Here is a 13101-nt window from a genome sequence, read left to right on the forward strand (position 1 = left end):
TGACACATATGCGAAATAAGGTCAAAATGAGGTCATTCAGAAGTGAAATTTTTAAGGTCACTTCCTGAAGGACAGGGAACATAGAGGTTTCAGTGCAGCTTGCCTTAATCTTGCCCAACTTGAGTGAAATATGAAGAATGGAAAGCCTTCAGGTGGTGATTACATATAGCTTACTTCCATTTGGCAGCTGCTCCTTTTACAAAATCAAACTTTTAAGAACATCAACAGTTGTGTGACCACATGAGTGAAGAGCAGTAGAGGTAATGTTTTTCTTTCATTTTTGTTTTTTTAATTTCGGCAGGTAAGAAGCACTCTTCAAAGCACAGGCCGAAAGCTGAGACACCACAAAAAGTGGGAGAGCATAGTGTTGCCAGGCCGCCAAGTGCTGCAAGGGTGGAAGCTGCAAAAAGTGAGGAGCCTGTCCTGGCAGAAGTGGCTGCTGGGAACGGTGAAGTGACACAACTTGCCTATACACTGAATGGGGGTCACATTGGTGCTTTGCGGAGCATTCCAACACCCTCAAATGTGCCCAAGAAGTACACCCTCTACCCTACCTCAGGGACTGCACTGACGGATCTCTCGAAACTCGCGGAAGCAGCGCAGCACATAATTGGGCCGTGCATCATTAAACGGGTCAAGCTGCGTTCAGGCCAGACCGTGTACGTTTACCGGGAGCCAAATGCTGACGGCTCGTCCACTGTACCGGAGGGCACCAGTGGTTGTGCTGTGGAGGACGACATCCAGGCACCGCTGTCGCAGTATCGTATAGAGTATGAAAAGGAGCTGCCACAGACTGCTGCAGCTTGTGCGTCTGAACTGCAACAGCCTACTTGTCAAGACGACGAGATTTCAGAAGTTATGTGTGATTACGAGAGTCAGGACTCTCTGTCGCAAGGTCATGAAGGTGGAGTTCAGCAGGATAATGACAATGACGATGCGGTACTGCAGGACACTTCAGAGTGGATCTCTGGGGATGGAGACACTTGCATTATCATGAAAATTCCTGTATGCTCAGATGAGGAAGAAGGTGGCAACTCATCGGCAAGCGAGTCGTAGCACTGGTTTTTATTGTTGGACACCTGTGGTGCGAACATTTTGTGCAAATCCATGTCTAACCAAAGAACAGTTTTTCACACTGCCTTTGTGACTCACTGTGGCCAAGACCGGTTGGCATGCCCTGGAAGCAGCTCTTTCAGCCAAGCTGTTCAGTCATTTTCAGTGTAAATATACATGTTCAAATGTTTTTTTCTGTGTGATTGGGCATAATTAAAATAATTGTAGAAGTGCCTGGGTTCAATCTGCAAAAGCCTTTTACAAGTCCCACTATTGGCAGAGTGCAGGGCCATGGGTTGATAGCATGCATTAAGCATTGCACAAGAGCATACTATGTGTATAGATGGTCATATAGGTTCTCTGGAGCTGTTAGGATGATTTGATAAACGTTGGAGCACATGTGAGGTTATTTCTGTGACTTTCATCAGACTGAAAAATCACTGGAGGGCATTCTAAAACTGCATGTTACACTTCATTGGGAAGCTTTCAGTGACCTAGTTTCTTTCTAAGGGTGGTGAACAACACGATAAAGACAAGGATGAAAGAATATAACATACGTCAAGTGCTGAATGTCCGCAGGGATCACCAATTGTTTTTCTCTATCACACTTCTAGTGCGGCTCATATGACATCCTTTTTGCTGTTCCGAAAATTTTGATGTGCCATTCCAGTCGGTGAAAATGTCAGCATTGTGCCCTATTGAAAAGTATCCACACAACGAGATTGTAAGAGTAGAGGTGACAAGTAAAGATAATATAAGGGTAAAAGGGCTTAAGATATGGGTGAGTGTAGCCCTCATATGGCTTGAGATGTAATGCACTAACATTCCTGCACATTTCATGAGGGATTGAACTAGCTCTTGGGACACCTAGTCTTGGAATGACCTAGTCTTACTGGGTCTTAGAAAACCAGTACACTTAAAACAAAAATAAACTATTTCATGAATCTGCTTGTTGCGTGCTCATGTGGCGCCACCTCACAGAGGGCAGTGAGGAAACAAAAATGCGACTGCATATAACAGATGACATGAGATCATGTCGCAAAGAGATTACCGAAGTGCTCGTAGCAAGAAAAACATGGTGTGAAAACCAGTAGACAACTACGCAGAGCAGATGGGCTGCATTTTACCTTTCTCGAACATGACAAAAGGGAATGAAAGTCCCAGGAAAATACAGATTTGTGGTGCTGGGGCGAGTAACATAAAGAATAATTGGCTTGCTGACTGGAAGTTTATAGGCTGGTGTCTGCTGCAGCTGTCTTTATGTGGTCATTCTAAAGAGAAAGATCAATTGCTTTACTTCTTCAGAAGTGTTATTAAATACTGATATATTGTAATCTGAGACTGACGTCAGCAATTGGGGGAAACTTGCAGATTAAGTCATCTAGTGGTCTGTGAACCTGCAGCACCATCCAATGACAATGCCAGCACGTCCGATGACTGATGCAGCACAACTGTGTGTCAGACGTTCAGGGTTGCGGCACCAAAAAATCTGACTTGTGGAATGGCACACAACAGTCTTTTGGCGAATTGAGGTTGTCGCATTTGAAATGAATCAAAGTTCGGAAAAATAAAAATGTTGAATTCTTTCAAGTTGAAACAATGTTTAAAAGTTGCATAAAGGGCTAGCTAGTATTTTTTTTTTTTTACAGGAACTGGTAATAGGCTTCATTTAATGCAGTAAAAGAACACTGCAGTAAAAGTACATTGTTCTGCACTTTTCTGTTCCTTAAAGTTGCATATATTGCAAAGTGACAAAACAGAATAGTATATGACTTCTGGTATATACAATAGCGCTCAGTGTGAGCTACACTGCATCAACGCATGGCTGAGCGTACTCACAGGTGTACAGTGGTGTCGACCGTATTGTATTTTCTAGTTATCAAGAGAGTTTGATGCCCTTTTTACAGCTCAGCTGCTAATTGCCCCTCTTGCATGGCTCAGGGGTGGAAGCGCTGCTCCAATTGCTCCATTCTGCTCCAAACTGCTTTCCCTGCTCCATCCTGCTCCAAAATGCAATATTGCTCCAAAACTGCTCCGAACTATAGCTGCCTTGATGTTCTGCCGTCGAATTTAGCAGGACACATGAACAAGGTCACAGCACCAGGGGCGAAGATATAATGCATCTAGAAAGGTTAATGAACTGTTGGCAACAGGCAGTGAAGTAAAAAAAAGCTGAAGGATGAAGGTTACCCTTCTGTGCCGTCTATCTTTCCTAAAGGCACTACTGTCCAGTGCTCATCAGGAATTTATCAGCATAGGGGTGAGATCAGAAAGGTTTGGTTTGGTTTGGTTTGTGGGGTTTAACGTCCCAAAGCAACTCGGGCTATGAGAGACTCCGTAGTGGAGGACTCCGGAAATTTCAACCACCTTTTAACGTGCACTGACATCGCACAGTACACGGGCGCCTTGCTTTTCGCCTCCACCGAAAAGCGGCCGCCGAGGCCGGGAATCAATCCCGCGCCCTTGGGAACAGTAGTCGAGCGCCATAACCACTGCGCCACCCCGGCGGGAGGAGATCAGAAAGGATATGCACAAGATAGAGAACGGAAATGTTGTGCCCGTTAATCTGAACTCCAAATTAGTGTTGCTACTTTAGAGCATCTAAGTGATAGACTCGACATTTGATTCTCTCAAGTCATAATAGGCGAACACTTCAGGCCAGACTGGGTGTTCAGTTATAAAGTGCACCAGCAAGTGTTCTGTTTGCTGCTAGTCTTTTCCATGTTGTTGCTAAGCTCAGCCTGCATTATATATCTTTACATGCTTTGGTCGTTTGTCTTGTCAGAGAGGAGTGCAAAGTTGGAAAAGCGTTGAACTTGCATAAAAAGGAATCAGATGGGAGATTTTATATTTCAAAAACAAAAAAAAAACTACAATTATCAAAGGAGTATGCCTTAGAAACACGCTCCAAAACATAATTCAAATGCTCCAAAACTCTCGTTTCGTTGCTTCAAAGCTGCTCCGAAATGGCTTTATTACTGCTCCCAAAACTGCTCCAAAATGCTCGAGCCTGCTTCCACCCCTTATGGCTTTATTCTCATCCCTGTGGTTCCTGTTAACTGCTTTCCTCCGCATTTTTAAATACTAATCACAAGTTCCTTTGATGTTTGGTTTGATAACTTTGTTTCTTTCTGAGAAATTAAAGGAGCAAGGGGGAAAAGGTGGAATGCTTGACAATTGCTCTTGCCCCTTGTCAGTTCTGCATTCCCCTAAAATAAAATGAAGCAAAGTGTTAGACAAGATATTTCAGATATCAAAAAGCAGGATTAGACCGAGCACAAGCTTGGATATCAGGCCATAGTTATCTTCGAAACTGATATCATCATAAGAAAAAGTGCACATTGGACCACTAAAGTGCAATGAGGCGAAAGCCATTATAGTGCATAGCCCTTCACTACAGCACCTCTATCTGACTCTCTTCTTTCACTGCCACCTTCTTCCCTTCCTTTACAGCGTGGTACATGTGTCCGCGGAGAATTGTGACTCATAATGTGCCTTTTCTATCCGGTAAATCAATTTAAAACGCCGCTGATGCCTGCTGTATTAATGCCTTCTAGACATCTGGGTCTGCTTCTGTTTGCTGTGTGGTGTGGCGTTCGAGGAAGCGGCGAATGAAAGGCGCCGCACAGATGCCTGGATCGGACGTCCGGCGGGGTCAGCTTCATCTGTGCATGTCGCCTAATGACATCATGACCAGTCGTGACGGTACATGGCGCACCCCTTGTCGAACACAACCATTTCACAGCATTTCATTGAATGCATCAAAGTTCTCTGCCATTCTATGGGTCGTTTACAGGAAAGGAAAGGCGCAGTATCTGTCACTCGCGGAATCCCGCTATCATCCAGGCGGTAGACAAGGGGAATAATGAAGAGTGTTTCACTATTCGGGGTGGGGCTCAGTGATAAAGCACTGGGCTTGGGGATCCAAGGGATGGAGGTTCGATTCCCGGTGGAGACAAGATTTATTAATTTATTTTCAACTCTCGCTCTCGAAAGCGTGACACCTCTGCTGATAACCTTCTGTCAACAATGATGAGGCATTAAAGGCTTTCGCCTTAAAACAAGGACGATGGTGATGAGCAAACAAGTGGTGGTGATGTATGTTCACAATAATAGTTGCATACCCTCCCCATAATTTAAAAGCATCATGATCGGCGCCACTGTACTACCACTAAATGTGCTCAGGCACACGCTTGTCTGTGGTGTGGTAGTAGTGTTGCACTACTTTAGGCACCGCGTGCCTGCCAGCCGCCTCCATCGGTGGCACCAATTTTGCATCCGAAGTGAGAAGGCTCCTCGTTATTCAACAATGTCAGTATAGTGCCGACAAGAATCTATGCGCCGCTGCTATATTCAAGTCTTGTGGCTGACTATTCTTTTAGTGGGTGGCTGACTACCTTTTAGAGGGGAGGTGGGGAGCTTGGTGAAAAGCGCCAAGCGTTTTGAATTCAGCCATTTCCACGATGTGAAGCATTTTTTTTTTATGAATGCTAGACTGAAGTGCCAGCTGCAGATGCGCGTCTCTTCACGCTCAAAAGCAAATTAAAGATAAGATCGAGGGATATTCACTTGTTCAATTTTCTGCTTTCTTAGACGCATCTGCCACGAACAGGTACGTATTTGGTCGAAGCAACCTGCAGCTGCAAGGCAGGCGTCACAAAAGAATGCAAAAGTACTGCTGCTGTGGCTGCTTTTTTTTTTGTTTATTTTTTTTAAGTGGTTCGAGGACAAAGTTTAAAACTAGTCGCCCCTCAAACATGGGGAATAGTAATTCCATTCCAATAATGGATCATTCGCGCAAATCTCGAAGTTAGGCTCTCGGTAGAATGTTTATAATAACCAAGAAATGCCTTTCCCAGAAGACATTGGAATTCTTTGAATTATGGGGGGGACTAATCAAAGCCCAGAACGTAACCGGGTGGCTTGAAAAGGTATAGTCTTGGTCAAAAGTTTGCACAATGCGGAATCTGGGATAAATATGCATGCATATTTCCTCATGTTTCAGTACTTTTAGTGCGTAGCACTACTAGCCGCAATCACGCATTTCGCCGATGTCTGTCCGAAGCTGCTCACTCTCCCTCCCTGCGTGAACTAGAAATGGAGAAAGAGAAAGAGGCAATGCTCGTCTCGTCTCGTGGCTTAGCGAACGCTACCACCGCTTGCTACGTTTCGAGGAGAAACGGAGAGGTACCGCGTGTGCGAGGTCAATGCACGTTAAAGATTCCTAGGGGGTCTAAATTACTTAGTAGACCTCCACTTTGGTAACTCTTTCTCTCTTTTCCCTTTCACTCCCACCTTCCTTCTTTCCCTTGTGGCTCGTTTCAGACATAGAGAAAGGACCAGGTGTCCACAAAAAATGCGTGTCAGCTAGATACCTCAATAGATAATATTCTGTTTTTTTTTTTTGTGATATCGTCACAGTTAGCATTAAAGATATCACACAGTTTTGTGAAATATTTGGGAGCCCTTTGCTGGGGGGGGGGGGGGGGGGGGGGGGGGGGGATTTCTTGCAGGATTGGCCAAAAAGTTGCACCGTTTTCACAACCAGTTATATACAAATGAAAATCTTTAAAGGAATGAAAACAACACATCAGACAATGCTAGTATGTTTCTAAGTGCAAAGTCTATACCACTCAGTCATAAGTATAGCGTGTTGCACAATTAGAGGCGCGATGTAGAATGCTTCTCCCAGCTAAACCGCGGCATCCTCGCAGTTCATATTTTGCGCAGAAGTCATATTTTGTTGCTAGTATTTTTTAATACCAAATTTGTTTGGAGTACTTGCTTAATTCGATCAAAAGAAGTCAGATGTTCCCATCTTATGCGGCGGCGACGACGCCAAACAAACCGCTGCCCCAGCGATGGTACTGGTGGCGCCACCTCATGCTGCTTACAACAACTTAAACCTTCTGTCAAAACGTTCGCCCCTTCATTATAGTGTTCTAGAATTGGGAAGTGTGCCGTCTTCGGCGCGCGGCAATGGGAGCGACGTGGTCGCCGGAGCGATGAAAAGCGTAGGTGGCGCTGTCAGCCGTAGGAGCGCATCACAAGCGCGCGCGCCGCAGAGGAAACGCTTGGGGCGTCTGCTTCTGCGGCTCGTTTCCTGCGTGAATTTTGTTGCATCGCGTTGCTTCTCTGGCTGTTGTACTATGGCGCGTTGTTGAGCGAAGAGCGATGATTGGTCAAGCAGGAAAACACATGTTTTCAGACAGCATATTAACAGTTCCGTCCGTCTCGTATAACTTTCGCCCCCCCCCCCCCCCCTTCTTTTACTGAATGCTCTTTTCCTTCCTTTCGTTCTTTCTTCTTGCTCATTGCGCGCTCTTTCTGCTGCCTTCCCTATTCGATCCCTTCCCTTGTCGAAATACACTCAAAGCATGGTTGACTCAAAGCATGTTTTCCTAAGCAGCAGCACCGCGGAAGGCCTTCGGGTAACTTTGCAGTCCACAGTCGACCTCGCTGACTACTTATCTGCAAAATGCGGCTTTACATACATTATCACATATCGAGACTAAGCCAAGACAAACTAGAAAACCTCTTCGGCATCGTGAGGCAATTTAATGGCTGCAACGATCATCCCACGCCGGCTCAATTTTTTAGTGACAGTTAATGCCCTGACAACTTAGCGAAGCCCCCAAAGACAGGAAATTGTAATGCTGAGATTGTAAATGCCTTACTTGGAATTAGCCTTACAAGCGAGAAACCTACCCAGCTTCTTTCAAATCCTATTGATGAGCTTGACTGTTTGGTTGACGAAAGAAGGCTCGAGGACGTCGAAGCTACTTTGAATTCCCTTCCTTCAGATGACCGCAGATACGTCACTAGGCACAGTTCTAGCCGTCTCATAGCTTATATTGCAGGATATGTCGCTAGAAAGTTCATGAAGTCAAAATGCAGTACTTGCTCCGCTTATCTCATTTCCAGCAAATCGTGCGCGGTACAAAAAGAAGAAAATCAATTTATCTCAAACTTCGACCACGGAGGTCTTCTTTATCCGTCCTCGGAGCTTGCAAAGCTCGTGCACACGCTGGAAGAGTCTTTCACGTTTTTTTTTTTTTTTTTAGTTCAAGAAAGATTAACGCAAATAGCATGCGTGAACTTGCTTTGTTTTTGCAAAGCGCAGAGGGTTCCAAGTTTGGTTGCACTACTCATGACAAAGAAATGACACTTAACATAGTGAAGTTCTACGTCCTCGTGCGATTGCGTTTTTATGCCAAGTCGCTAAACCAAGAGCAGACCTCTAAAGCAGAGCAGGTAAAGCACCTAAAGCTGCGAGGAGGTGCAAGTAATCGTGTTTAAGGACTTTAATCACTCTGCCTTTCTCTTGTGTGTTTTCAAATTTAGCAGCTTAATTTATGCACGGCCTAGTACAGTTCATTAAATTCTCATATAGTTCTGTACAGTTCTATACGTTTGTACCATATTCTTGCACTAAGTCGCGATTATTTTTTCACGTCGTCCATTGTGTGGTTTCGTTCATTGCTATGTGCTCTCATTCATTCATTTCGTTTTGAGTAGGACTGCCAGTTCATATGTATTCGCCCACATTTAAATAAAGTCATCAGTAGGCGCTGGCATAATTTCTGTCTTCAAGCAATCTTCGCATACCTCTATTTACATGTGGCGCAAAAAGTACGCTAGCCTAGCCTAAAACACCATTCACTGCGTTTTCAGTACATGCGAGCGTCGATGGAAGACTTCAGTCTAGCCCGCATAAACCGGTGCATCCAATATTAAAAATTTACATGATCATAGAAATACGTTAGACATTCGTCATTGAACCTCCCGCTAGTGTTCGAGAAATAAAGTACCCAATACGTTCAGGAAATATATCTTGCCGTTGCTTGGCAGTTCGTCGGTAATCTGTATCTTACATTGCCTGTATGTGTATTGCCGTTCCCTGGCGACGGCCGCTTATTTTATAGGGAACTAGTTGTTTTGTTCATGAACATAACCGTTTTAATACATTTAGACAAGCGTGTGGGAGCTAAAGCGACACAATTTATTGCGCCTTCGGAGTCCGATTGAACTAGCGGTGACGGTTCACCCAGCTGTCTGCTCCGCGCTCACTGCGCTCCTCCTGCACACAGCGCCCTCTCTCCTGTCATCGCTGAAACGACCAGCTCGCCGGCGGCAGACGGCACACTTCTCAATTCTAGAACACTATACCTTCATTCATTCATAAACCTTTATTCATGAGGATGACCTGAGGCCTAGAGGGGAAGGGGGTGGGTTAGGTGAGGTTGAGGGCGCCAGACTCCGACATGAAGTCTAGTAGAGCACTAAGCTTGCGCTTGGCGTTGGTATTGGGGGCTGTCCAGTCTTCGTAACTCTGAATGTGGTGAGCAGATGTGTAGCGTGCGCGGAGGCCAGCCGTGCCAGGACAGGTCCAGACCAAGTGCTTCAGGTCAACGGAGTCAGCAGGGCAGTTGGGGCAGCTGATCTTGGTTCGGCGCCATTGACTCAGGATGTCCGGTGTGTACGCTACACCGGCTCGCGCCTTGTGAGTTAGAACTTGGGCTGGACGAGAGAGGCCAGAAGGGATCGGAGGAGTAATACCGGGGACAAGGTCCCGCAACAAACCCCTCCGCTCATGTTTAAGCCGCGTGATGACAGAGTCCGGTAGTAAGGGTGGTCCGAGTTGTACGGGCCCACATCAAGTCTATGCCGGCGGTCTTCCTCTAGCTGCGCGCCAGCGGCCTCGTGGGCCGTTCTGTTGCCGGTTCCTTGTGCGTGATGTGCAGAAATCATCCACGTGTGGATACAGCAGACATATACTACTATTTTGTCCACAGCACAAGCTTTTTGACCAGAGAACATCTAAAATGCAAAAAAAAAAAAAAAAGTCGCACAATTAGCGTCAAAGGGATAAAGTGCTGCACGATAGTAACGTCGTTGTGATTTCGAGACAGTCCTGAGCATACGCTGAATTTCGTCGTTTTCTGTTCTGTGCGTTTTCAGGTGCGCCATTCACAGTCATTTCGCGGAAAACCGCTACCACTACTCATTGCTCCTTATCAAGATTGATGGCGAAGTTGATCACGGCCACTGTACCTGCATGCATGAGACATGCTCTCACATTGGAGTGGTCATTATTTTTGTAATAAGATCGAGCTACATTGGCCACAGTCTCTGCTTTCGCCGTGCCTGCCCGTGAGAAAAAGAAGACAGGTAACTTCGTGTGTCCCTAGCAAAAAATTAACCCTCCGTCGTTGCACTCCACAAATCAGCGGCTCGATTGCTACCTTTCCCCTTTTATCTCATTCCATATTTCTGTGCAAAATTCTGGTCCGCACCTGTCATTTTCAGTTTCCCCAAAAAGCGCGGTCGTCTTGTAGTCTAAGTTTAAATTCGGTGCATAGTCAGGGTGCCCCTGGTCCATGTGGTACGCACGTCGTCAATTTAAGTTTGAAGCACCATGTAGGACCAAATGCATTCGTAAGAGCTCCAAAATCAAAGGCTCTGTCCAGATACTTTCTCAACTATAGTGCGCACCATACACGCGGTAGTGGGTCGCCAGTCGTTCGGGTCATCTCTACGAATTCGTTCCAACCATATAGCCCTCCGCTTTAACGAAAGCGCTGCCGTTTTCAAGCACCCTCCCTGCCTTGGTTTTGATATCGAGAACATCCCCACATGCGGCAAATTGTCATCGTTGCGTCCGTTTCGTGACTGGTTCGTGCAGCCGTAAACTGCGCAGAACACCGTCACGAACCGTTGTTTTCTAACTGGCTGCAACGCGCAGTAGTTTAAACGTTGCTGTCCAAACGCCACCTCTGGACCATGGCCAGCAGTTCACACCACGAGTCGCAAAACTCTTCAACCACAAGACATGCACCAGCACGAGGAACAACACCCGCACCAGCGATTTTGCACAAAAATGGCGGGCGGCATTGGCGCACCGCGGCGCGGCTGTGCGCCAGTGCGTACCTTGCTCTTCATGTTGTGATTGGAGTTTCTTTTGGTAAAATATGTGTGTCAAGGCCAGACAATAAAGGAAAAAAAAAAAAAAAAAGCCCGGCGTGAAGTAGTTGTTTGAGCGCTCCGCTGGGATTTATGGGAATAGGAATTCCTCCCGGTGGAGATGACAGATCTTTTCTTGCTTAGTGACAGTGAGATGGACGTTTTCTCACCACACTTTCTGCACGAGGCAAGAAAGGTTTTTTGACTAAAAGATTAAATCCCTGTGAAATATTTAATTTTATATGCTCTTAAGTGTGTAAACCTGTAATCGTTCTGTAAAAAATTGGAGGGTGCTTAAGTTTCGTCTTGGAGACAAGATAGCACGGCTTCTGTGTTCACCATATCTTAAAGCAAAGTGCATGTACAGCCTTTGTCAAAATTGTAGAGCCCAGGGGGTCTGCTTGTGAGCCATGTAGTAATGCTGATTTAGCATTAATGGAGGGTCTTCCCTTCGGAGAGGGTAGGACGAAAATTCTTACCATCAAGAGATTCGGAACCCTGGAAATGCATTACAAGCCGCACGAAGTGGCTTCGTGCGGCTTGTAATGCATTTTCGACCACCTGGGGATCTTTATCGTGCGCTGACATCGCACAGTACACGGACGCCTCTTCGTTTCGCCTCCATCGAAACGCAGCCGCCGAGGTCGGGTTCGAACCCGGGTACTCCGGCACAGTGGTCGGGCGTCCTACCACTGCACCACCACGGCGGGGGTCAAACCATAAAAACTCCGCCGACGCATGGTCTAGTGGGTGAGGGGGAGCCGATACGCCGGCTTCAAAGAATGGGTAAGGGCCCCTCCTTCTTTCTTTCCTCTATCACGGCCGGCCTCGAGGAGAAGCGCGCGCTCTCATCGAGGCCGGCCGTGCCTCCGCGCACTGTGCTCAACTCGGCCGCAGTGTGACGCCGGATGTTACGGAACGCCCATAAAATCAACATAGAAGTTTATAAGGCTTCACGTGCATGGATGAAAAGAAAAGCAACATAGGAGGTAGCGTCACGTTGCCAGCTTTGAAGCTGTCACACACAAAAAAAAAAAAAAAAAAAAAAAAATATTGAATGGAAATCATCACGAGTAGGCCGTCACTGACTTTCGATTGCCGCACAGCGTCATGCCTGCACCCGAAATTTGAGATCAACCTCATACACAGCTCACGAAACTCGTCAGTGTATATGCATGAAACATGAGAACCTCGGTACGCATTCCATCGGACAGGCGTTGCGTCATTGCATGCGCGTCCATTAAAAAAACTGTAGTAATCAAGCTGGCAGCCTGGAAACTATGGACCACGGTGCTATATGTAGCACCTAATTTTTAAGTTTCAGTGCGTAAAGTGACCCTCGGGGAGGGAAGGCTCATGCTTCCCTTTAGCGTTTTTTTGTTCTCTCTGTTTTTCCTTAATGCGTCTATCTCGCACTGAGGCTTTGGCTTCGTGCTCATTTGCGCATGCGCAATGAGCCCAACGAAACATTCTGTAGGTGGCGTAGACTACTGTAATATTGTGCGAGTGTTCCATTGATGGTTTCTATAGCTTCGTCAACGGGACTCTTGTGCGCATCAGTGGTGCCGCAAAAAAAGAAAAAAAGAGAACCAACAACAACAACAACAAAAAAAAGAAATTTGTGCCGTCGCAACTATAGCGCCGCGCGCCACGTGGCTGCGTAGCGGGTCGCTGGCCGGCGCACATCTAAAAATGTCTCCGCCACCCTACGCTCTCGGCAACGTCTCGGGGGACCCCGAAAATACCCGCGGCGGTTGCGTCACGTCCGCTGCGGGGCACGCCTGTGATGCCACCGGTATTTATAGGGCCGCCCGCAGGAGTCTTCTCGCGGAGCGTATGTCAGGCGAAGCGGACTGGTATAGCGTGCGTCGCGGAACTGGCCGCCTACTTCGAGGTTACTGCGGCGGCAGAGTGAACTGCTCACAAGTGTCAGACCGCAACCTCGACCACTCATTCTTGAGATTACAGACGAGGCCTCCGTCGTTTGGCTGCCGGAAGCTGGCAACATAAGATTCGAGGATATCCTCCATTCAGCAATAGAGCGTACGCGATAGTCGCGGTGACCGAGCAGAGCTTAGTCGTGTC

General features: G+C 46.6%; 1 protein-coding gene across 11 annotated transcripts in view; it reads left to right on the forward strand.

Annotated features, from left to right (window-relative positions):
• Window positions 1-2001, forward strand: part of LOC146190948 (uncharacterized) — a 98941-nt gene extending 96940 nt beyond the window's left edge. For all 11 annotated transcript variants that reach the window (XM_084601339.1, XM_084601343.1, XM_084601348.1 and 8 more), the window contains one exon: window positions 302-2001. In XM_084601339.1, the coding sequence (XP_084457465.1) occupies window positions 302-1056 (755 nt within the window). In that variant the 3' untranslated portion in view covers window positions 1057-2001. The remainder of the gene's footprint in view (window positions 1-301) is intronic.
• The last annotated feature ends 11100 nt before the right edge of the window (window positions 2002-13101 follow it).

This window comes from Amblyomma maculatum, chromosome 4 (genome assembly GCF_055883805.1).
Source record: "Amblyomma maculatum isolate TAMU_Amacu chromosome 4, ASM5588380v1, whole genome shotgun sequence".
Classification (NCBI taxonomy): Eukaryota; Metazoa; Arthropoda; class Arachnida; order Ixodida; family Ixodidae; genus Amblyomma; species Amblyomma maculatum.